The 25,124-nt window shown below is 43.0% G+C and overlaps 1 protein-coding gene across 6 annotated transcripts in view; it reads left to right on the top strand.

Moving 5' to 3' along the window:
- The first annotated feature begins 2,956 nt into the window (after positions 1-2,956).
- KIAA1210 (KIAA1210 ortholog) overlaps positions 2,957-25,124 on the top strand; it is a 46,384-nt gene continuing 24,216 nt past the window's right edge. For 2 of the 6 annotated variants that reach the window (XM_026061031.1, XM_026061036.1), the window contains exons 1-3: positions 13,140-13,268; positions 19,023-19,099; positions 24,076-24,244. In XM_026061031.1, coding sequence (XP_025916816.1) covers positions 13,192-13,268; positions 19,023-19,099; positions 24,076-24,244 — 323 coding nt within the window. In that variant the 5' untranslated portion in view covers positions 13,140-13,191. Of the gene's footprint in view, positions 3,148-13,138; positions 13,269-15,060; positions 15,191-19,022; positions 19,100-24,075; positions 24,245-25,124 lie in introns of those variants that run through there. The other 4 variants (XM_026061032.1, XM_026061033.1, XM_026061037.1 and 1 more) reach the window with 4 other exon arrangements.

Here is a 25,124-nt window from a genome sequence, read left to right as displayed (position 1 = left end):
TTGGATGTGCAGTGATCACCGGGGGGGTGGTGTGATGCTGCACTGTCAAGGGAGAGCAGTGACAGCGAGTTTGAAGAAGTCAAGGGGGAAGTCCATAATTAGCAGTTAGAAATGGGCCTAAACTGGATTATTTCAATCAAGCCAAGCCACAGACTTCAGAGGAAGTCCAGATCTGATTCAGCATCCATGTGTCTCAACTTGCCCACTTCCATATCTTTAAGGAACCATCTCTGCTTTGCCAAAGTCTGCATTCTGTGGTTATTTGGTGTTCACCTACCTTCCAAGCTGAAAGCAGCTTTAATTAATTAACTGGCAGCAGAGCAGCCCACTTGTTTTAGTACTTGACAAGCAGAAGAGCTAATGGCAGCTCTGCCGCTGTTTGACCACACAACTTTGGGTACATCACCTAACTGCTTTCCTGCACTGATTTACCCAGGAACTTAGAGCCATGATATTTACCAACATGCAAGATTTCAGAGCTATACTCAGAAAGCTCGGTGTGGAGCCATGTGGAGCTGTGCTAGTGATGAAGAATCAGAGCAGTAAATAATAAATGCTACTATGAAGTGGCTTCAAGACTGATATGAAGATAGAGAATCCAAAAGGATTAAATCCTGAGGTGAGGTAACTATTTTTAATGACTGTTTACCAGTCTGTGCTTCTTGGAAAGTAAGGGTCTTTCTACATGGTGCAACGTATGTTGCTAAACTGCCAGCTCCTGGGAACAGGACTATGTTTGGCCTAAATGAAAACTAACAGATGAAGATTTACATGTTCAAGTAAGCAATTTCAAGACCAAAAACAAAAACATGAAACAAAAAAAATTAGCAAAAGGAAGCATATTCTGAAGGTGAAGCTCACATCTTGAGTGGATAGAAGAGGGGGAATCTGTTTCATGTTTAGCAAAAAATCTGATCTTTTGAAGCTTGTGGGCCCCATTCTACACCAGTTAAAATGATGAAATTCTTCCAAAGCCATGAGGATTACGCCCTACCACTGGATTTAGGGATTGGGCCTTCCCACTGGATTTTGTGCCGTTTGATCTCTCTTGCTTTTAAAACCAAATGTGATTTTCTCATGAGTTTTCCTTTATTTTTTACTATAAATGTTTCTGTTGGCAGTGTTTTCTGAACTAAATGCCAGTCAGATTTCGGATGAAATCCTACGTCCAAGGTTTTGTACCTCAAGCCAGTCAGAACGTTTCCCTAGTAATCTCTGGGAATTCCTTCTTGGTGCTTGTTACCCTATAACCATAGTCTTGGTTTTGACCTTTTTTTGTGGGCTTTCTCTGCTGGGTGGAGGCTAATGCTCTCTAGCTAGCCTTTGCCTGTTTGAGTTAGGAGTTCAGCATGGTGTTATCTTGACAAATGCAGTAATTCAGAACAACAATGAAACTCATCTGGGTAAAACTGTAACTATTGTTATTGCACTTTTGCTTTGTCTTTTCCAGAGGCAGAGGAAACTATCCTCTTGAGGTCAGGTTTGATTTGCAGTTCTTCTATGGAAAACATTGAAGTTGGCTGTACGTAGAAGCTTTCTCTTTTCTGCTAAGTGGGAAACTAGACTTGAATATGATTTTGTTCATGTTTGTGATGGCCATGCATTTACTGTCATTTGACATTTGTGTAATATGTCTTTCCTTTGTGTAGGGGGCTTCACAGAGAATAAGGAAATGGAGTTGTCCTTTCATAGATTTCAAATTTCTACACCATTATGAAACTGCTCTAATGGAGGGGGCTGTGGGACTCCTAGGCCAGGCTGCAGGAGACCTCCTCCAGAGGTGCATTTCTCAAACGTCATGTTTCTCTGAGGAAAAAGATGTTAAAATATTTTTCCTAGTATTCCAGAAGAACTGGTCCGCCTTAGATCTGGTCTTGCTAGTCAGCACTTTTAAGAGGAACTCTTTAGGAATGCTCTTATAATACTCCTTCTTATTGTATTGCCAGATCCAAGTATTCAAATATCATGTACTAGCTGAGAAATACAAATAAGTGTAGTTTTCTTCTGATCTTTTAGGAATCAGTGTAGGTCTTTCCTTTACAAATTTACTGCATTAAAATATGCATGCATTTTTTTTAATCAAAAGCTGAGATTCTTACCAAGGCATGCAGCAGGAACAGGCTAACACTTTACTGCTGGCTGCTGATGCTCCCCAGTTGTGTGCAGGCAGCACAAGCAATATCTTGCCTCACCTCTCTGCTTTTACCTCAACAGGGGTCACTAACTGCTCTTTGGAAATGGATAAAACACGATGCGAATTCATTTGGATATGAATTTAATGCAATGTAATGTCAGAAGTATGTGCAGCTATGTTGTCCCCAAGGCTTGGGTGACCCCAATGCATGTAGCTGCTACCCAGCATTAAATGGTAGGTGTTTTTCTCCCTCCACAGCCAGTGAGGGCCCCCTTAGCTGTGGTTGTGAGTAACAAGGGAACGGTACTGTTACGTGCATCGTCAGAGGGCATCACCAGGCAGTATTTTTCTAATAAGGGTGTGCTGGCTACTATAAAGACCAAAGCTTCTTCCCTTGCAGTATTGTGGGGATGTAGTGTTTTTGTTAATGTGCAGAGTGGCTTGTTAGAATAGATTGTGATTTAGAGTGGGATGGGATAATGACTGTTCTGGAAGGTCCCATGCACCCCTTATGTGCTGGAGAATGACTACAGTTTCTGATGTTTATCTCAGAGATATTGCAAGTATTTTCTGTAGCCTTTTTCTGTTTAAAAATAACAATATACTCCTCAGGGCTTCTTCACATCCTAATTACAACCAAGCCTCTCATTAGTCCCACGGGGAGACAGAATCAAATGCCATATGGTATTTTACACTTAGGATGCTGTGCTTACCAAGAGCTGGAAGGAGACAGGAAAAGGGGGAGTTAACAATTCATAACCATTTATGGAACAAGCACAGCCCTCCTTGGACCCAGTTCAGCAGAGTCTGAGGGCCTCAGATCAGGAACTTTATCTGGCTGGTAATTGCATCGGCATGCTGGCTTTCTTGAGTGTGTGTGTGGGCATTTGGTGAGCAGGATACGAAGCTGCAGAATCTTTGTGCTGGCATCCACACACAAGGATGAATTAAATGCACACGCGCCTCCCGGGAAGGACCATGGCTGGATTCTACAGTTGCCTGAAAAGTAAAAAGTAAGTGCCATGCTGAGCCCTCCCTCCACCTTTCCAAAGTGAGCTGAGTCTAGTGGGTACTTTAAAATTCTGTCTCTGTTCTACTGCCTCAGCAGCTCTGAACAAAGTGCTTATGCTTTGATCCCGAAGTACCACTCTGAGTACAGAAGTGCAAAAAATCAATTCTGACTGAAATACCAAACTAATGAAAATTGAGCATGTTTTTCCCTTCACGGGTATAAGTCCAGTGGCAAACACTAAATATTGTTAAAAGAATTAAGAATCTTTTCTTGTCTAATTATAGCAAGAGGAAAAAATATCCTCTTCCTTACTGATTAGCTACATTGATTATATATTAACAAATAAAAAGAAAAATATAGAAATGCACATTGGCTTTTAAAAATGTTCCGCTACAAACCTGGCATTATATGATATGCTCGTTGAGAACTTGATGTGCTCAGTTTTTGTATAAGCAACCTGAGGTTTGTTTCTGTAATTGCTCCCTGTTGAGAGATTTGGTTTTATTTAAAATAAATATTTTGGTTGCTTCACTGTCATGTTCTGTTGGAGCAGGCTGTAAAGGGAGAAGAGGATGGGACAATGCATGTTTGTATTTGTGCTTTAAAAAACCATGAAGACACATTTTGTTTTTTCCTTTGACATTCTCACTGCTAAGGAATGGAATGAAATTCTCGGCTGCAAAAGCTGAGCAGTGGCTTTTGATAATGTTTTGCATCAGCAGACTGTAGAGGGCTCTATTCTTGCATACAGTATGGGATTGAAGAGAGGGAAGAAGGCTTGCAAAGTAGTATCTTGAGGCTTAAGATATGAATTATGATATTTAAATAGATGGATGAAGTCCTGGTTAGCAGAGGAAAAAAACTCCAGTTCAAAAATGAAACTCTCAATTCACTCTTTCTCCTTCTCCCTCTCCTAAAGGTTGTATCCTTCATACCAACAATTTGACTCATATTACTTTGATGGAAATCTGGATTTTCAAAGGCACCCAATTCTTATTGTATTTCAGTTAGCATTTCCATCCCACTTTGACTCTTCTCCTTTGAAATTCTTAAGAGTGTCTATGAGAGGGATCTAAATATTTGGAAAGAGGGGGGATGTGGTCACAACTAAAGAAATGCTAAGAATGAGACCTGATGAAGGCAGAGGGATTGGCACTTGTATTTTATTGTGTTGACAGGGAAAATCAATTTACATTGTTTCATTTATGCTAAGTTGTTTTTCTCCAGTGTCTTCCAGCATCTAATGCGGTTAAAGCAAACTTGGAAAGGTGGGAGAAACTATAAAGAATGCGTAGATGAGACTTCTTTCAGATGGCATATAATCACTTCTTTCCTGGTGGATCTTCACCTGTTTAATAGGGATCAATTTGTTTTCTCCAACAAATTCTTCTTTCTCGTTACTCTTCAGTTAGGTCTCAGCACTGGGTGTCCATTCAGATTATATTCCTCAACGTGTTGTTTCAGCTGTGTGATAAGTTCCCCAGTGGATTAATGCAACTGTTAATACTTGGCAGTCTTTCCAGATTTTATATTCTGCTTTGGCTGTGATTATTGGCAGTTAAAACAAGTCTAAGACATTAGGTAAAAGTGATGTTTGGCGCCTGAGATTAATTTTGGGTGAAATTTGTTGGGAGTTTGACATAAAGAGTTTGTCTTCCTGGACAAAAGGGTCATTGGAATAGCTTCCCCAAGTCCTCCCATGGATGTTTTGCCTGGAGCAGTTAGTTTCTTTGCGAATGAAAGTTATTCTGGAATGAAGTGACTTCTATATTTTAAACTATTGGCTTGGGTACCAGTAGCGATGTAGCCAAAGCAGCATAGAGCTCAGCACAGGCTGTAAAACCTGCCACGGAAGCTGGGAGAGGGTCCATGCAGGGCTGTGAGCTGCTGGGTCTAGCTACAGCACCTGGGCTGCTTTAAAAGCTGCCCTGGGTAGCTTCTCCGCTGTGCTGCTGTCACGTCCGCCTGCGTTCCCCCATGTTTTGCGAGGAGAAGCAACGGCTCTGCCTTTGTGCACTGCAACAACGTCTGTCTGCATCTCATCTTTCCACAGTCAGTTCTGCCCCTCTGCTTTGTTCGTGCTCTTTTATGAGATGTCACATAGGGAAAAAAAAATCCCAATGCCTTATCCAGCTAATTCTTCACCACAGCCCCAAGCTTGGCTGCCACCCCACTGAAATAGAAGAGGTAGGTTGTTTTCATATTTCTCTTTAATGAGCGCCTGCAACCTGAATAATCCTGGATTGTTCTTCTTCCAAAAGGTTTGTAGCTCATCCTTGTTGCAAAATTTCATTGTGCTTGGCCCTAGTATGATGTCAGAAAAGACTATCAGTTCTGGCCAGATATGATGACTTTTCTAAAGCTTGGGGAGGAATCTATTCATAACTGTCTTTCAGTGTTTGATACCAGCCAAATATATAGTTGTGAGCTGAAAATGTGGTTGCTTGAATACTAAGTTCACTGATGGTCAATGCAAACTGCCAATTTCCAAAGACAAATAGAGTGTGTTAGAAGTTATAAAAAATAYTTGGCTGAAGGCTTTGCATGCCGGCTCAGAAATGGTTTCTATAACAGACTATAAGAAAACGTATTTAACTGGTCTGTACTTAATGTGGTCACTCAAGATTTCATGGTGCCTTTCATAAGCAGTCCCAGAATTATGGACGTATTTCAATTTGAGTATGTTCTTCTGTGCCAATCTCTGCACTTCCAATGGGATATTGTATTCTTTACTTACAGTCCAAAATTGTCAAGAAATGCTGATATGCACTCTTACTCTGCAGGCAAGTTCAGCATTTGGATAAAGCAGTTGATCAAGGGATGTATCAGTATCATTTTCAATATATTTTTATATTGTCTGAGATGAAAGACAGTGAAAATTTTAAATGATGTTGTGACCAGGGCATTTGGTAAAATTTGTTTACTGGATTAGGTGCTGTTGCTTTATTGCTGTACCTTGTGTAATTGCCTATTCAGATGAATGTCAGAAAGAGATTTCAGAGTTTGCTGGGATTATTGCAGAGGTGGGATAGTGCTGCCTACTTGACTGATAGTGAACTAAGCCGAGACGGCTGTTCTGTGCCCCCGTCCCTCCCGTCCTGCTCCGCTGGCCCCAGCCTGCTTGCTGGAGAGGCTCACAGGGGACAGGGGAGGGAGTGCTAGGAGTCCCTGCATCCTAGGTGCATAATACACTTTTTACAGCTTTTATATCTGTGTAAGCTCCTTAGAGCCTCTGGTTCCCCATCCGTAGCAAACAGCTGCTGTTTTAGCTTCGACACCAGCAAGTGAACTGGAAGGGGTTTAAAGCACCGCTGATGGCTACTGAAGTAGCGACTTGGCACCGTGGGGAAGGGAGGCAGTTTAAAACTGTTGGTTCTGCTCTGTCAGCAGCTCATTCGCTTCCTGTGGCATCTCTCGCTTTTGGAGCTGTGTAATCGCTGCAGGGCCCAAGTAGCTGAGTTTGGTGACTCTCCACAGTACCCGAAGTTCTGCTCCTGGGCTCGTGTTCCGACACGGAGCCCCAAGAGCGTCTCTCCAGGGCTCATGGACCGCTTAAAGTGAGACACCGAGTTCCCTGGCCATCCCCATCTGCAGCGTCCCCCTGCATACCTGGGCTTGGCTCAGCAGTCCTAGGCTCAGTTAGGACGGCAGCTGTCAGGAGGCAATGCAGTTTGGAGTCAGTGGGTGCTGCCCCGGAGCTGGGGCAGGCACTCGTCGGCAGTACTTACTGGAGCTACTGCTGCGGTCCCCTGGTGACCCCGGTCTGTCTGTACAGCCGATCCATTCTGGTGAGATGAACTGCTTGCCAGGAACACTTGGGTATCCTGAAATATATTTGTTTACTTGACTTTTTTGTACACCTCTTCAACACATTATTTCCCAGTGAGGACAAGAGTCACTCACTAACGGTTTTTTGGTGGGTTTTTTTTTGAGATGAAAATATCTGAGGATAAAAGGTGGCTCCTGTCCAGGAAAGCAGGTTCACCAGAGCAGAGAGAATCCTTGGATCCAGACAGAGGTGACAACAGCGGGTTTCAAGAAAGGGCTTACAGAGGGAGCAAGGGGCGAAGCATCGAAGAGGAGAAGGCGTGTGCTTTTGTAGAAAGTGGAGGGTTCGCGTGACTGGAGCCAGGTTGGAGAGGGTGAGCTGAGCTGAAGGGACTCCCCAGGCGTTATGGGTCTCGGGTAATGTTTGAATACCCAACCTTTGAGCTTGTTCCTGTATGTGGCGATTGGTGGGCATTTTGTCTTCTGCCCACAGGGATTGTTCACCACCCTGCCTGGTATTAAATGTGTACAGACTTAACCCTGTTTTCTTACCCAAGAATAAGTGGAGAGAGCGGACAAAAGCAGTCAGGAGGTGGTGGAGCCATGGTACTGCAGGCGGCTGGGCACAGTCAGCACAATGGTGTTGTATTACTAACAAAAAGATCAGCTCTTTCTGTGTGTTGATTCATTCCATTTGACTCATCTCTGTGCAAGAAGTTCAGCTGAGGCTTGATATGGCCAGAGAGTCACTCCACCTCTCCCAGTGCTTCTCGCTGTGTTCGCACCTCTCTCTGGACGGTGTTTGTTTTCGCAGCCACAGTGATGCGGTGCATTTGCTGGCTGTAAGCAGGGAATTCCCGGCAGGCGTGCCCGTCTCCTTGGCTTCGGCAGAGCAGCCCTTTCCCCACCACCAAGGTACTGAGTATTTGATGGATGAGCACCTCTAATACTGCCTGTCCTGCTTCTCTTGCCCTGGAGCAGAAGCTTCTCAGTTTGGGACAATCCCCTGAATGTGATTCTCACTCTTACGCACCATTTGGCTGTCAGCTTTTTGTCTATCTTATTTTGCCAGTGAAAACATCTTGTCATAATTTTGCCTTTTGTTCTCTCCTTAAGCAGAAACTCGTACTGCTCAGTGTCTAGCTTTGTACCCTTCCAACCATCTGGAGAGATTAATTTGTCATTTCCTCCTTGTACAGAGGTTCCTTGAAAGTTTAAGGTTGTGATGTGAAGACCTAGAATTGGCTTTAAAAGCGGAAATTTGGCTGTAGATACTTATGACAAAAATGTACTAGGTCCAAGCTGTGCTTCCGGTAGATAACCTGAGCTGGTGTAGGGCAGCTGGAGCTGATTATCAGCCAAAGTTGGGTAACTCTGAGATGAATCTGCTTGTGGGGAGACAGGCAAAAAACATGAGGTAATTCTGAAGGTTGATTTTTTTTTTTTTCCTCTTAAGGGTTACTGCTGTTGAACAGTTGAGCACAAGTTGCACAGGTGCTTACCAAAAGCTTCACTCTAAAATCATGTATGCTTATAGGACTGAGCTAAATCTGTTGCACTTTCAAGGTTGGTAAAACTATTATGGATCAAGGAGTTACCCAGTGTTTCAAATACAGCAAATACTAACTGCAGATCTTTTTGTATCTTTTTGTTTTATTATTAATAAATATTTTTATTGAGAGAGCAGGTGGCCTTTCATGGCTTCATTGTGGGAGTCACTGTTTAAACAAAGTCAGTCATTTAATATCTTGTCTGAGTTTGCTTGCAGATGCTGAGCTGTCACAGTTCATCACTGTGTTAAGAGTCAGGGCTGTGCTAACAGCTCAACATTTCCCCTGTGATCTACATGAAGAAGCTGAGGCCCAGGCCACACACACCATCATTCATCTTTTAAATGTATCATTACACCAGTGCACGCTGCTGCATACGTGCAGATGTACTGGTACCAGGGTATCCTGCGGTATAGTGTATTCTGCAATCATGCTGTAGCTCTGGTATCCTTGTCGCGGTTAGAGGGGGAAGCGATTTCAGTCAGAGCAGGATAACTTTGCTGTGCAGGCAAAGCTGCCTGATTTTGCTTTTTAAACACCCATGCCAGAGCTGAGGCGGCATTCCAGCTCCAAATTTTTGTGGTGGTTGTTTCTTTTGGCCTCAGAGTTCCAGGGGTCTGGTGCTAATTAGTGAACTAAATGTTTGACTTTTATTCATGATGAATTCACTTTTGCTTATTCATTCTAAGAAATATGTAACTGTGTGCATTTGCCAGGCCTTCTAAGTATCACTCATCTAGCAACATAGTTCAGATCCACACGGTAGTTCAGACACAAATGGGATGTATTTTGAACACTCTGGCTCAGAATATGATGTAGACATTGTGTTAATCATCAAACTATCTGTATATGTGGGACGATACGAATCTGAAGGAGGTGCAGAGGATTTGTTTGCTGATTCACTCTAGCAATCAAACCACTTTCGATCCTCTCAGTTTTGTGAAAAGAATATTCTAGAAGTTGAAATTTCATTGTTTTCCTTCAAAAAATGCAGACTGTCTTACTGCTTCCTTCCGTCCTTGCAGCTCTTGGCCTGCTAAGACCTTATGGATGTCTGTGCCCATATGATTTTTTCCCCAATGCCCTCTTGTCAGTACCCTTCTTGCAGTCCTTATTGTCTTTGCTGTCCCCCTCCTGGGAATTTCTACTGTTACATACCCTCTCTGCTCCCTGGTGCTGTTGCCTTCTGCAGAACACAGTTTGATACAGTTTGATACTCCRTTGGTGCAAACCAGCAATAGCTCAGATGTTCTTACCTTAGCTGTATTTTATTTACTCTGAGAATCCAAACCCTGCTTCCTTCTTCGCCAGCTTAAATGTTTTTTTCCTGGGCATTATAATTCCCATTTGAATTTAACCCTCAGCTTCTTGGGATTAGGGATTTGAGTTCCTGTGTCTCTCTTGACTGCCCCAAAGTCTGAAAAATTAAACGTAATGAACATGAAGTCACAAGCATGGACCACGTGTTCCTTTTACAACATCTTTGGGGATGCTGAGGCTTGTGTGACTCGCAGAGAGGTATTTGTAGCTGGAATCTCAGAACTGTAGAATCCCTTTAAAGTGGCTGCTCACACTAAAGAGACAAGTCAGTAAATACTTCTGGTAGAGAAATGACTCAGGCGTTGGTTTAAACACATGAATGATCTCCCTTGGCTCTAAAGGGCCTTTGTGTGCTTCAAGTTGAATGTGCGCTTCAGGAGCTTGCTAACTTGAGGCTCCAGAGAGAGCAGCCAGGAAAGTGGAGCATGGATAGCAGAAGGTTTCCCTAAGAGCAAAGAAGGGAGACCCTCAAACTCCAAAAAAGCTCGAGGAGAAGAGCTCCTTTTGTAAGCCTAGAAGCTGCCCTAGACCTTCCCCTGGTTCTGGCTAAGATCAGCAGCCAAAACGGGGTCTGAATTCCAGAAATACCCACGGTCAGTGGAAGCTCATGGGATTTTGCCAGCCAGGCACAGTGTGTTTCAACATAGGAGTGAGCTGACCTTGCTTTTATTTCTGCGTGTGTACAGGCAGTAGATGTTGCCCCAACAGGATTTGGGGACTTGAAGAGAGATTTCCCAACCTCACTGCCAAAGGCAGCTTCTGAGACCACAAAGCCTGCATTTTATTTACTCTCTTACAGCCAAAAGATGGCTGACTGTTTTTATGACAGTTTGGTCCTCAGAGTGAACATTTATAATACAGTTAGCTCTGGAAATTTCTCTTAGCCTCTTCTTTTTTCAGTGCAGTTTGAATTCCTGAGCACTAAATGTCTATATTAAATCCTTTTGGAATCAGATGTGCTCTGAGCAGTTTGATCTATCTGAAGCTTTTTATTTTTTCCTGTCCTAAAGCTATTCTTTAACCCACAAATTGAGGGATAAGTGACCATTTCGGAAAAAAGTAAAAAAAAGCTTTGACATACCCTACGGTCACATGTTTCAATTCTGGCATTCATTTTGCTATTGTTTCAGCCCCATTTTCCCTGCAAAGTTCAGGCAGCTTAGTTTGTTAAAAAAGGTCTCCAGATTCTTTCTTTCAGGCTTAGGATGCAATGATTCTTCTGATTTTGTGTGAATAAGATCTTGGAAACCAGTCTGAGATTCAAATACAGGGGCAGGGCAGGTATGTAGGCCACTCTTGCAAAAATTTCTATTTTTTGTTATTTATTACTTGTACAGTGGTAGCACATGGTAGCAGTGTCAGCTGGTAGGACTCTATTGTGGTAGTCTCCCCTTGTGGTGGTAGTGCTTAGCTCCTCTGTGGGGTTCTTCAAGTTTTCCAAGTATTGCAGTATGACCATTGCGATTGCACAGGTGAAGAAACTCAAAGCTGAGCGATAAGTAACTCGCCTACTCTCAGTAGTCCAGTAATTTGCTCTGTTATCCAGTGACAGAGCCAGGGAAAATAGCCAGTTCTGCTGAGTACCAGTCCAGTAGTCTCAGTCTGCTAGGATATATTTAAAAGATGAGCTCTGTCTCAAAGACTTTATGGTCTAAACTGATGGTTTTCACCTTCACAGTTTGCAGATACTGACAATTTCCATAGAGTTTTCTCAGACATGCAGTTTTTCAAGCTCCTGTAGAGCATGCTGAGGCCAGCTGATGGTAGACTCCTTTTCTTAGCTACGTTTCACTGACCCCGGTGAAGCAGCCCATGGGCTCCCAGGGCCTTTCACACCATAGGTCGAACATCAGTCATCCAGCTTTAGCCTGGGAGGCCACAGGTGGCACAATATGAATTAGGGGTTTGGGGAGTGGGTAAAAAGTGCACATATAATCTAGAAAAGAGTGGGCGAATATGCCCACCGCCCAGGTTTGGAAAGGAAGATGAAGTGTATTTGCTGAATGTACACATGGCGAGGCAGAGACAGTAAGCTTTATTTTTATTCCCGTGCTTGACTCTCTGGCATCCTGACTGTGCTAGCATGGGGCATGGCTGTTGTTTAGTGATAGTGGCGTGACATTTCCTGTTGCTCTGCTCTTGAAACTGTTTCCAAAGGCAGTAATGCTTCCTGGGTGTAACTCCATAACTGACAAAGGCAGTCTTTGGCTCTATTCTTGTTGATTTTAAAGGCATGTTCCCCTTTCCCCCCAGCCCCCAACTATTCCAAATGTATCCGTGTCAAGTAGATCTGAGAGGGTCTCCTAATGCTGGCAATGTGCTACTTCCTTAGTACGGTTGCTGGATGACTTTGATGCTTCTTTTACTTCTTTTTAGGAAGTATGGAAGAGCCTCATTCCAGCTGTTTCCTGAAATTTCCCCAGTGTGGTAGTTTAAAGAAAAGTAATTACTACATAGGAAAAGCACTGACTTATTCCTATGCTGGTGCCAAATGGTGCAATTCAACCAAAATCAATTAATATACATTGCTTTACAATGGAGGTGGTCTGGGCCCAAAATATTGGCTGAGCTCTTGCCTGTGCTCGGATGGTGACTATATTAGCGCCAATCTTAATTTGAGCAAGGTTCTGTCACGTTTCCCCTGATTTGTGCGGACCAGGAAATGCAATGCAAAATTTATGCTATAAATTATTAGTGGGGGTAGGCTAATCAGAAGCATTTTACTTGCCTTTTTACTTACGGGTATATATTTGCTCTGCCTATTGTCTGGGCAGATGCAAACTTGCAGTAGGGATCCCTGCGCTGACAGCAGCTGCACAAGGTCACGCTAATAAGTGCTGCAGTCTAATCAGGGGTGCGAGGGCTGCTTGAGGTAGCAAGCCCGAAATAGCTTAATCTGCCTGGTGTGGGTGCCAAGTGTGGCAAAGCTGTGGTGGTTGGGACTTCAATTCAGCCTTGCCAGCTGAATACGAACTAGCAGCTACTCTGCTGCTGGTACCTGCCCTGGGTTTAAGCTAACACAGGTCTGTGTATATACGCTGCAGTCGTGTCCCCACATGCAGGGAGACCTTTCTGCAGTGATTTAGCAGAGGCCCCAGTTGCCGAGAGGGAGTGAGTCTTGTGGAGATGGGGCAGGATGCAGGGGCAGGGGCATTTACTCTCCCAGGTCCTGGACTGGTAACAGCATGTGCATTTCCGCTCTGCTTTCTGTAGTAGCTTGCGAATGTTTTTTTGTCTCATTTGCCCTTCCCCCTTCTTATCCGTTTGGCTTCTCACACAATTACAGACTGAGCCTGTGTGACTGTATGAAAGGCATTTCCTCCTGTTACTTTTTTTTTTTAAGTCGGCTTCAGCCCACCAGCTGCTTTCCATTAGTGTTACACACACGCTCACTAGGAAGGCAGCGCATGATACTTCAGGCACTGCTGCATAGCAGAAATCCTTCCGAAACGCTGTCAGACAGGCTCCTCAGAGCAGACCGTAGGTAAAGAGTTCAGCACAGTGGGACCTGTCTTCTGGCAGGCCTTCTCTGTGAAGCGAGGGCGTTGGGACAGAGGGCTGTGAGGGGTGCGTTGTCCGAATGCAGAGTKTGAAAGCTGTGAGTAGGTCTCTTTTATGTGAACAGTTGTTTGCTCTGGATATCTCTTCAAGGGTAGGGTCTGAGTGTTGTCTGATGCTACGGGGAATTATGAACGCTGTTTGATCCTGGGAGAGAGTATTTTTATTGATATTAAATATTGTCAGGCTGCTTATCCAGACTTCCTGATAGCTGCTATTACTGTATTATTTGCGATCTGTGGAAAAGGGCCTTAAACTTTCCTAAACCCTCCCTCTTGCTGTGGCGATTACAAGAGCAGTCTTCATTAACTTTGTAGGCTCCCCCTCCTCACTGCTATCAGTGAAGGCAGCAACGAGGGTCCTAGTGTAAACCGCTGTTTGCGCTGTTCTCTTATGCCTGCTTAAAACTGCTATAATCTAGCTGGGCTCCCCCAGTAAAACTGACCAGCTGGTCAAAACTGTGGGAAATTTGTCCCAGAAGGACTGTGCTGTAGAAGAGTATGATGAGATCAGCTGTGCAAGGTCAGATCCCAGTGCCCGCTGTCATGTCGTGCAGTACCRTTTCAGCCAAGTTGTTTGTGGGATCCTGTACTCTTCAGCATGTGCCCTGAATGTGGGCCTTGAAGTGCGGTTTGCTTGGCTCCGTGCACGGAGAGCAATGGGAGCTTTGTTCGTTCAGTTTCTGATAAGCTCAAGGGATCTGAAAATTGGATGGAAATCTTGCTGGTTCTGCTGTTGTTTTACAGTTGGCTCTGAAATGCTGTTCAGTGGGGTTGCAGAGGGAGAACTTGCAGAGGCAGAATTTGGCTCAGTTACCGTCATTGGATTAACAAGTTCATTGATAGTTCCTTAGCTTGCAGGGTTCCCAGGGAGGAAAGCAACCAACCWCATTTTGTCAGAACAAAGTCCTCTAACGTGCTTTAATAAGACAGAGTAAAAATTTAACCCATCAGTCCACTTCTGCTGAAGAATGTGATCTGAATCCTAAAGCTTCTCTCATCCTGTGTTTTTATGAAACTCAGTGCTCAGGAAAAATAGAGAGGCTTTCCCTGGCATCCTGCTGCAGCTCGAGGTGTGTTTTGGGGGGAGGCTGGCTGCAGAGTGATGGCCTAGAGGACCAGATGAGTGGCATGAGTCTCCCTGTGGTGATCCATCTTGCTGTGCAAAGCATGTTTCCTGAAATTCAGAGCATAAGCTTGTGTTCAGATGATGTTTGTTGCCTGAAGGAAAACGGTCCTTCAAAGCTCCAGGCAAAAATTTCACCTCTTCGGCCAGTTGTCTGTCTTCTTTAGGCTATCAGGACACTAACCAAATGCAGTGCCTCATATTCCCGAGCCCTTATTTCCTCAAGCATTTATTTGTTAAGGAGAAGGCTATTCAGGGGTCAGCATCTCCTCTGAACTCTCTCTCACAGGGTTTTCCAGAAGACTCATGCAGAAGGATAGGACTGAGGCTAAAGAATCACTAAAGGCAGTGTAGGGGYTTGCTTGCTGTGCAGAGTCTCCAACTTTTCTGCTTCATCTTCTTCCTCCGTCTTCTTCCTTGCTGTCCTTCAGACCGCAAGAGGCTGTGTGTCTTCTGAGACTGAGCAGAAACATCTGTTAGTCTTGGGCCTTTGTTAAATGCAGAAAACTTGAGTCCCATACAACGTTAACTTCCCAGGAATCTTTGAATACACAGACCAAGAGGTGAAAGGAAATTGTCTTTTCTCTTTTTAGAGATTGTATTCGACACATGATATACGTGTTCAAGTATTGTACCCTGGTGAGCAGAGGGGATGGTCAGAACACAGCCCTGCGATTGCACGGTGTTAGCCCTGTCACTGTCTCCTCTCGTGGGGCAATCCAGGTACCTGTCCAGCTGCACTGGTTTGTAGAAGGGAGACAACACTATTTCCCCTGTTCCTGCATAGTATTTCCAGGACTCGTTAGTTCTTCTAATGAGGTGAAAAGCTCCAGTTGAGTGCAACATGGTAGGATTATTAATGAAAGTTGTGTATGGGATAGCAGGGAGCACATATCTAAACCGTCAGATCAGATGAGCACAGTGCTGATTGCTAACTCACTCCTGTTGCCTGCTTTGAAAAGTAAAGAAATCCGTGCAACTCTGTAGGAGTTTTATTGCTTTAAGATACGCCCTGGCATTGCAAATTCCAATGGCAAATTGGATCCAGTAATGTCAGGCTTGTTTTGATTGCGGTTGTACAGGAAAACTCTTTGCTGTTTGCAAGTAATTCATTAATTCGTAGGTTGAATAATCTAGCCCATTGCCCTGTGCAGGGAGAGATGAGCACCATGTTCAGAATCCTTGCTGCTCTCAGGAAGCTTTCAGTCTTTTCCATGGCCTTGCATGGGAATTACCATAGGGAGCGCCAGGTCTGGCTTTTAAGGTGTCTAGCAGAGACTCAGCATCTTCTTTGTGCAGTACCCCAGCAGTAGGACGCCTGTGCGTAGGCAGAGATCGCAAATGCTGTGTGAAGGAAGAGTAAGAGCAGGATTAGAAAGTTGTGGAATGGGCAAATGTGCCCACTGTTGCACATCTAGCGGAAGATGAACAGCGCCTGGGACTTGACAGCCCTGCCTGCCACCTTGGCCGTAGCTGTCGATCTGTTACTGCTCTCCTGTGACTGCTCCCCCCCGGGGGAGAGTCTCCTTCATCCCTCTGTGAGATCCTTCTCCCAGATGTCCTCTAGCATCTCCTGGCCCAAAGAATATTGGAAATGCTGCTGCAAAAGGCCATTTATTTGACCTGATATTTTTATCAGTAAAAATCGATACACTTAGTATATTTGTTTAAAACTTTGTCTAATGGTGTAGTGCTATGGGAAAGCTGGCAGGGTGCACGTGGTTTGTACCACTGATTGAGCTGAACAAACATGGTATTGATAGGTGCTGACCATGCGCAGCACTGCATCTGTCGGTTGTCATTAAGGACTGGAATTGGTGAATGTCTGAGAGTTTGATCATTTAATGCCTGTGCACTCACGTGTGTTTCTATTGATGGCTTTTCAACCTCTTTCTCTCCATTACACTGATCTCCAGGCTAGGGTTTGTTACCCAGAACTTTTGCTAGCTGTTCTCTGTAAAGTGCAAGACACTGCAACCAGACTTTGAAGTCTAAACATTGTCTGAATGTTAACTTTTCTTAAGGTATTTCATTAGTCTTTTAATGGTGGAACTTACACTTTGTTGTAAATATTTTCTTTTTTCTTGTCATTTTAATATTTGTTAACTTAAAGCTCAGAAAGATCTGTGATGGCTTCCCTTACCTCAAGTCACTCTGCAGTTCTCTGGACAATTATGACACTGTCATCACRTACAAAAAGGCACCAAACCACTGGGCCCTAAAAGGGGCATGTCCACAGATTCTGGATGCACCTTTGCAAATGACGTTTGACCTCTGTATGCCCCAGAAAGCCCAGCTTTAAAACTGAGTTAATGAAGGAGGTGGTTTGACTGTAAAGAGACTGCCTTGGAGCTGAACTGCTTTGCAATTATAGTTCTACTAGTAAAAAAGATACACCAAATGGAAATAAATGCTTACAGTTATAAACACAGCAGTCAAAATCTCTCCAAGGGCTGGAAGGATCCTGAGTGAGAAGAATCCTGAGTGAGAATGTAGAGCCAGTGAAAACAAAGCTGGATATGGAATCAACATTGTGCCTGCCTTTGATTTTATTTAAGGTGGTCAAAGCAGAAATTAGAGGTGCAAATGAGCCAAATGTCAGGCCCATGTGTGTTATGTGAAAATAAGCTGAAGTCTAGGGACTTGCCAGTTTGCCACTGCAAATTTGTTGAGTATTTCCTTGATGTTTCATTTCAGATACACTATACTTTCCCTGAAGGAAAGTCTAATGTAACCAATGCACATGGCATATAAAGTTGAGCAGAAAAAGATGGAACCAAATTTCTTTTTAATACAGAGAAGGAATCAATGTGAAAATCTGCTGATGACCACTTTAATCAAAGTATGAAGGAAATACAGATATTTCCAGAGATAATTGATGAGACATGGGATAAAGAGGGAGGAGAGTTGAATGGTAATGATCATTCCAAAGGAAAAATCTTAAAAGCTTTATTTCTTATCGCTTCTCAGTATTGTCTAACAATTGTTTTAAAAACATGCTCAGTGCATCTTATTTAGAAAAGATATAGTCAGTCCTGGTCTCTGTAATGACTTCTTCATTGATTTCAGCAGGCTGAGATGAGACTATTTGGAAGTGCAGTGCATTAATGCACTTCTCTGTGCACAGCTCATAGATGATCTGTTAAAACAGAAGGAAACAGCAGCCCCTCTCCTCCTTTTCTATCTGCGGTTCAGCAGCATGGCAATTTGTATGTGTGTGGCGATGGCAGAGGGAAAGCTTGCTCCAGACTCTGCTTTTCCACAGGAGCCTTGTCTCTGTTACATCCACGGCCTGTTGCCTTTATTTCAACAGGCCCTTTGCCTCTAACTCTCATTTTGTGCACCTTATGTTTTAAGGCTATCTGAGAATGTGGGGTATCCATGGTTCATACTGAAGTACTAGTACCCTTGGGCATGGCAGATTATAGGAGGTGTGGGTGATACAGAAGAAAATACAGTAGTTTACTGACTGGCCAAATTAATATAAAATTGTAATCTTGCTTGCTGCTGAGATATCTTATCAGTATTGTTACACTACTTTTAGGTAGAAAATTATTATGGAAAGTATGCAGAAAAGGGAGCAGGACTTGTTTCTGAGTATTTTCATTTATTAATAAAGATTTCGTACTCTCTAAATCCTGGCACAGCCGACTGGAACTGCTAACTATGTAAATGTATCACGTAGCTATCTCCCGTAACAAAGGGCAGTATTTATGAGCTGCCCTGCTAAACCGTCACATTTCCATTGTCACTTGACATTTCTACTGTAACTCTTGTGGTCTGCTGCTTAATTCCTTTGTCTCTGACAGATGCCCATTTAGGAGTCTTGGAAAATACAAAGTGGAGCCAGTTAACATTGAATGATCTTAAAACTAGACTGAACTTTTGTTTTCATCAGGGAGGAAGGTGATGCCATCAGCTAATTTGGTTGATCAATAGCCCTGCTTGCGATAAGGTTTCAAAGCTTGTGGCTAAAAGCTGGTTGCACTGGATCCAAAATAAATTTGATCTATTGGCTTCCACAAATGTAGCGTAGCCCAGGATGACGGTTCAGTGCTGATGCTTAATTCATTTTTATAATGCTGACAGACTAGCTTGGTGCCTGCTGTGAGGACACTGTACTACATGAACCCCCAGCAGTGCAGCTCTTACTTAAGATGTTTTTTACAGTAGCATGGAGCTGTCRCTCTCTAGCAAACAGCAATCATAAAGACTCATTATTCTGAGACTGGGAAGCATTACAGTCTCTGTTGGGTGTGTTTAATGGCTTCTTTCATTTAATGCAAACTTTCATCCTGATTTCCTAAAACGAAAGAGGTGCTGGTGAGAAATGAGACTGGTTCGTTAGTATTGGCTAGATAAACGTGTTACTGAAAAATGAGGAAAAGCTCTGTGACTGAAGCGCAAAATAAGTGTGCAAGCTGTGTTTGTGATAAGCATTTGGGAATGCAGTTTTAAAAGGGATCCAGCAATGTTCTTTCTTTATGCTGGGTGGGACCATAGCCTTTTGGGAAGATGGATTAAAAGTTAACTGATGCTTTCATCTTTATTTCAGTGACCATATCATGGCTACAGGGCCAACAGATGTCATACAATCACCTGAAACAGGAGAGACAGCTGAAGAATGCACAAGTAAGCAGTTGTTCTCCAAATGTATAGCTGATTTGGAAGTCAGAGTTTATTTCCTTTAGGTTATTAAGGGGTCTATAGTGACTTGTTTTGCAGTGTTGTCTTGGTTTTCTTAGTGTAATAAAAGATTCCTATATGGCTTTGTCTGCTGGCAATATTATGGGAAGAACCTTTAGTATGGAGTACAGGAGAGCTAAAACCTGGTGTAGGATATTCTTTCCTGATTATGGGTTTGGATTTCCCAAAACCACGATGTTAGAGCTTGAAGAGCTGATTGCTGTGCYTGCTTTGATGTTGATGTACCTTACAGAGCTGGGTGCTGAGCATGTTAGCCAGCCCGGCTGTATTAGCTTTTGTCTGTGAGAGATGTGACTGGTGGTATCGCCACTGCAACCTTACTTCTGGTTCTGGCCACAGGCAACTGTTTACTACTTATCCTTTCATCTAGTGACATAGGCTGGTGCACTGTCAGCCCCAACAGCAACAGGCACGAGGGAGCGGAATAACAGGCAAGAAAGAAAAATGTCTTACCTRTGCCAAAGCGTTGTCTTAATTAAAGCAAATCCCCTTTGCCAGTGTTCAGACTATTTTTGAGGAGATAGTTGAGTATGAAGAGTAACAAAATGGCTGAGGCATTTCAAGAGGAATGGCTGTTGTATCACTTCATTTTTTTTTTGGCTATTGTTTCACAGATCATCTTCAGTGTTTCAAAGATCATCTTGCTTTATCCTTTAGAAATACACTTGCCACCATCAAAATATTGGTAGAAGAGAGAAGCAAATGGCAAAGTGAATGTTAGTTGAACCCTGCATGGCAGATAGGTAAGGGCGAAGGGAGTGTACTAATGGATGCCTAGCAGTAGCTGGTTTCTTAAGTGTGTAATCTAGTTTATCACATAGTCCACTGCTCTCCCTGGCTCACTGGTGGCCTCATTTGAAACCCATGCATGCAATTTTTTCTCAGGTTTGCCAGAACATTCAACAAATGGGTCAAATTCTGAGCCTGGTGACAATGAAGGCAGGAGCTGGCTTGCTGTCATAAGTTTTGGCTCTAAAAGGAGCAGGGATATTTCTGTTTCTGACTGAGCCAAACTTTACAAAAATTAAAAGCTGATGCACTATTGCTGAAGTATTCAAGAGACACTTGACTGTACCTGGATAAAGCCACTTTGTTTTTTTTTTWAAATTTTTAATACCTTTTGTTGACTTCCCTGCAATATAGGATTACCTCACATCTTCCTTTTCATAGGTTTAGTTGGCCTGGAGTTCAAAGGCCTTTGGAGGCTAAAATTCCCCGTCTTCACAGTTCAGTCAGTTAGATTAATTTCTTGGGGTTTCCCTTATTGTCTGACTATCAGTAGAGTGTTTACAGTGCATGCTGTTCCTTCGTGATGGTAGTGACCAAGCTCACTGTCCAAAAACTGTCAGCACCCAACATTAGCCTTGCTGAATTCTATTTTATTGCCCATCTGACAATACTGAATATTTTTATGAAGYTTGTTCATCCAGAATCATGGTATTTTTTTTTAATTGTGTATTTTTATTGGTAAAAGCATTTGAGGAAAAAACTTGCAAATGTGCCATGAATGCACCTTAGGAAGTCAGAAAGCATAGAAGATCCCTAAATGTACCATTTCATTTAAATAATGATTATTGAGCTCCCAAATCAGACGTTCCCTGTGTTTTAGAGTAATCTTGTCAGTTTTTGTAATTTTTACAGTCTCAATTTTGCACTGGAAAACATCTTTCTCCTATCCTGTTATAGGAAAGTACCATGCAATGAGCAAAAAGGCACGCGTTAATTCTCTCTGTGTATGTTACACAAACAGTAAAAAAATACAGAATAAAAAAGCTTTAAAAAGAGAGCCAAATACCTACTCTTGCTCCTTTTCTGTTATAGTGGGCTAACTTGTAGTTACAATAAGCAACTAATTTTTGGGAAGGCTTTTGCTTTTTAAAGGCAGTAGCCTTTAAATTTAGTCTTTTAGTTTTAATGCCTTAAAATTTAGGATAAGCGTTCAAGTATTATGAGTTCATTCATCATTCATCAGTGGGCGAATGGGCAATAGGCATAGTTGTCTGAGTTAGGATTTTCTCTCCTTGTTTTCACTGGATTTTTGTTAAGCAATTTTTTCCATTTTAAGTAATAAAATCATCTTTTGTATTATTAGTTCACTTATCATAGAGCACTCTACCATTTTGTGCTATGGTGGGCTACTTCACAGTGCACTGAAACATAGGCACCTTTTTGTGAAACATGGCATCCTTTTAACAGCATACAAAGCTAGCGCACAACTGTTTGCAGCAGGAAACTAATATGAACACTGTGGTTCTGAACTGTGTCTTTACTGCCAAATACTCACATAGAGCAGAACCGATCCCACAGTTCTCATCTGGTTGCAACACAAAGTATCTAGTAGTGATTTTATCTTTTTTGTGTAATAATATGGCAACCGCCCATCTTTTGTAGCTGCAGGGAAAAACCTCCTGTTTTTCATTCATCTGAAACAGCTGAAGGCATGCAGCTGGGCAGAGTGCAGCTGAGGAGGAGTTGCTGCTGGAGGGGATGTGCCCTGCACATCAGCAATGAGTCAGTGCTTAGAGAAGGCCCTCGAGTAGCTGATGTGTCTGCGTTAGAGGACTGCGCGCTGCGCAGCGATACCGAGCGTTGTCCCGTGCCAGCTGCGGTTCACTCGTTGGYGCTTTTCACGTACCCTTGCAGTGGCCTCTGTTCTAAAATTAGCACCACTTTGGATCTAAACAAGTACTCAGAGTAGTACCTTGAAAATATTATCTTTTGTGGTAAGACTTACGGCTGTTTCTCCTAAAGGTCCTTAGAGACACTTCTGTCTTTTTGTTTGTTTTGTGAACGTTCCCCTATTTCTTCTGGAAATACCAGCATCGGATTAAGCCCATCAGTAATACTAGCACTAGAATCAAACTTGTTTGCTGCCCATATCGCTCATGGCTGTCCAGGGTACATAATAATGTCCTTGTTTTTCATTTAGACTGCCTTTAAATTGAAAAGTTCTCTGCATGCAGCAAAGTCTGCCATTTTGTTCTTTGAGTCATTGTAGCAGATGTKGCTGGATTGATAATTTTGGGGCATTGTTTCAAGAGACTTCTTAATTTTTTGTTTTGCTCACCTAAAATAAACCACTTCAGCTTTGTCAAGTTAGTTGGGAGAATATTGTATATGACGTCTAATTGCTGATATGAGTGGCAGTAATTGTAGGGAGGCATTTCTAAAGACTCTCTGAAGGACACTCAACACGCTGGTGTTCTTTGAGAGGCCGTATGGTCTTCTCATTGCTCTGTGACCTGCCTTCTCTTATCAGCTCTTGTTGGATGCCCAGTGTGAAACTCATTGAGCCCCGTGGGGGTCTCAGCAAATCCAAAAGCTTCAAGCTCATCTCTGTAGTCTCGAGCAGGCAACTTATCCTGTATGTTTTCTGTGACTATATTAATTCACTTAACTGCCTTGTAAACAGCTTTGAGATCTTCAGCTGATAAACTGATAAACCCCTCCATAGGAGCGCTACATCCAGGGACAGTGCTGCTCTACACTGTCTCAAAGATAATTTGGTCTCAGGGACAGCCCAAGTCACTGAAAAAGCAATGTGCAGCTCTTCCGTGGTTGCTGCTGCTCTGCAGAGAGGTAGCCGTACCATCAGTCCCTGCCGTACAGCGCAGCAGCATCGCCGGATGCCCGGACGCCTGCGCTGCCGCGGGTCCGGAGGGCAGGTGGAGGCCGGGTGAGCAGATCTCGGTGTCATTGTTTGTTTCTCAAAGTGGCTACTGTCCGAGGCACAGCGCAGCTGCGCGTGGCGCACTTTCAGCCCAGATAAGGCCCTTTGGCAGAGATCCCTACACGTACAGGGCATACGTTGAGACAGAGCATTGCCGACTAAATCATTGCTGGAGAAGACAATAATTGTGTTGAAATAATGCCTTGCTTATGAAGGAATCCTCCAGCTGTGGGTACTTATTACGCCATCTGCCTTAAAATATTAATTGAACAATGACTTTGGCTCTGATACACAGTGATGTTACTGGTCTGCATACGTATTTGATTCAATCACAAGRGTCTTAGTTCAGTAGTTTGGCCCAAACCACTCCAAACTGACCCTTCAATGTAAGAGTCAATAATAAATAAGATGGAGCTCTTGTGTGCTGAAAAAAAATGTTAGTAAGAATGTTAAGGTATCTTAGGTTATTAAAAAATGAAAGAAGTCAATTGTGTTTCTTAGGGTTTATTTTTTGTTCTATTTGTATTTCTCTTCATTTGGACAATGGAAAATCTGAAGTCAGATTAACAGGCTTATAGCTGTGTTCTTAGGCCTGCTATGTTTGAAGGTTTCATGTCCTGGAGAGGAGTGTGATAATTTAAGAGCAGCTTGCTCCATTGGCCCTGGGGGAGTTGTTGATTTTATTTTGGGATAATGGTTTAGTGTGGAAACAGATCTTTTGGTTTTAGGGTTTGTAAATACTTTTGCCAGTTTGAATCTTTTTTCCAAATCTTGAATATTCTTCAAATGTTGACTTCTTACAGCACTGAGTAAAGAAAGAAACAGAACTAAACCAAGCTCAGATATTAAGAGTTAAAGACATTAAGACATTAAATTAATTGCTTTACTGAAAACAAATTAAGTATGACTTGCATGATCACTGTACAGTTGTAGATAGATACATTCTCTATATAAGATGTGTGGKTTTTTTTTTGTAAACTGGAACCTAAGCAAGCACCACCATTGTCAGCTTAATGGTGGTGTTGCTTTGTAGGCAGCAAATCTATGAATTGCAGCTTCACCTTTCACTGGACTCCAGCATTGAATTATTTACAAAGCAACTGAGTGGAACTGAATGGGTTGCTCTAGCCTGTGACTCTCTGTAGGCTTTCTCCGGAGTTTAAGAGATAACATTCTCCAAGCTAAGCAGCACCTCCAACTTCCGTAAATTTTATTTTTTTTCATGTTGCAGGAAGGAAAAAATCCAAATTTCAGACTTTCAAGAACTTCTTTGCCAAGAAGAAAAGGAAAGAGCCTCCAGCTCCCAGGGGTGAGAGTAATTTAAAACCCAGCCAGTCCAGCAGCGATGTCAGCATCTCTGTGCTCAACACCACAGCACTTCATTCACCGAAGGAGGCTGGGTAAGCTGGCAGGGAAGGAAAATAAATAAATAAAAGTGGACCTCTCCCCACGGTAGGATGAAAGCATGAGTTGGCCCCTTAAGAGCAACCTCTGTCCAAGTTTGTGCAAAACAAGCACTAATGTTGATGAAGGAATTTCAAGAATTTCCTCTTTCTTTTGCTATGGGCTTCAAAAGCCTGTATGGAGAGAAGGGGGAGGGCAGCTAGGAGCAGGGGTGACCCAACCTCTCAGTCTGTAAAACTGCAGATAGCCCAGATTGTTTTGATTGGTTTTAGTGTTTGAAATCTGTCCTGGCAGGTCTGACCGGCAGCAGCTTGGCAGGAAAGCAATGATTGAGTAGTCTTAACACAGAATACATGTGAAGTTGAGTTGCTGTTTTTTAGCGTAAGTGGTGCCCTCTGTCATGGCTGGGTTAAAGGGAAAGAAAGTGTTTATGGTGTATTCCCAGTATGAGATTGCTGCTTAGTTTAACTTTTTAATGTAGCCATTTAGGTATTGATAACAACAGAAGGCCTTTAGTTTTGTGCCAGGCACCCCAGAAGGACTGCACATATGAGGGAGGTTTGCAACTCATATGCAGAGCTTGCAGAAGGAGCCTTGCAAATCTCAAGGTGTGTCCAGAGCAATTCTCAGGTCCCTGAATGATGTTTGTTCAAAAACCTGTCTTTTTTTTAAAGTTAGGGTAATAAAAGCTGTTAGCTTGCCCTGCTAACATTGCTTCACTCATAACCTTAGACCATCAAGCTACAGCAGCAACAGCAACACTTCCATTGCGTATCTCTGACTGAATCTGAGGTGGGATGACCCTCTGAATGTAGTTATGTCTCATGCCAAGGGTGGGGGTATTATTTCTTAGCTAGGGAAACAGGCTGTCAGGGA

Source organism: Apteryx rowi, unplaced genomic scaffold, assembly GCF_003343035.1.
Source record: "Apteryx rowi isolate R43461 unplaced genomic scaffold, aptRow1 scaffold_174, whole genome shotgun sequence".
NCBI lineage: Eukaryota > Metazoa > Chordata > Aves > Apterygiformes > Apterygidae > Apteryx > Apteryx rowi.
Note: the sequence above shows the minus strand (reverse complement) of the source record. Positions and strands in the feature narration are given on the sequence as shown.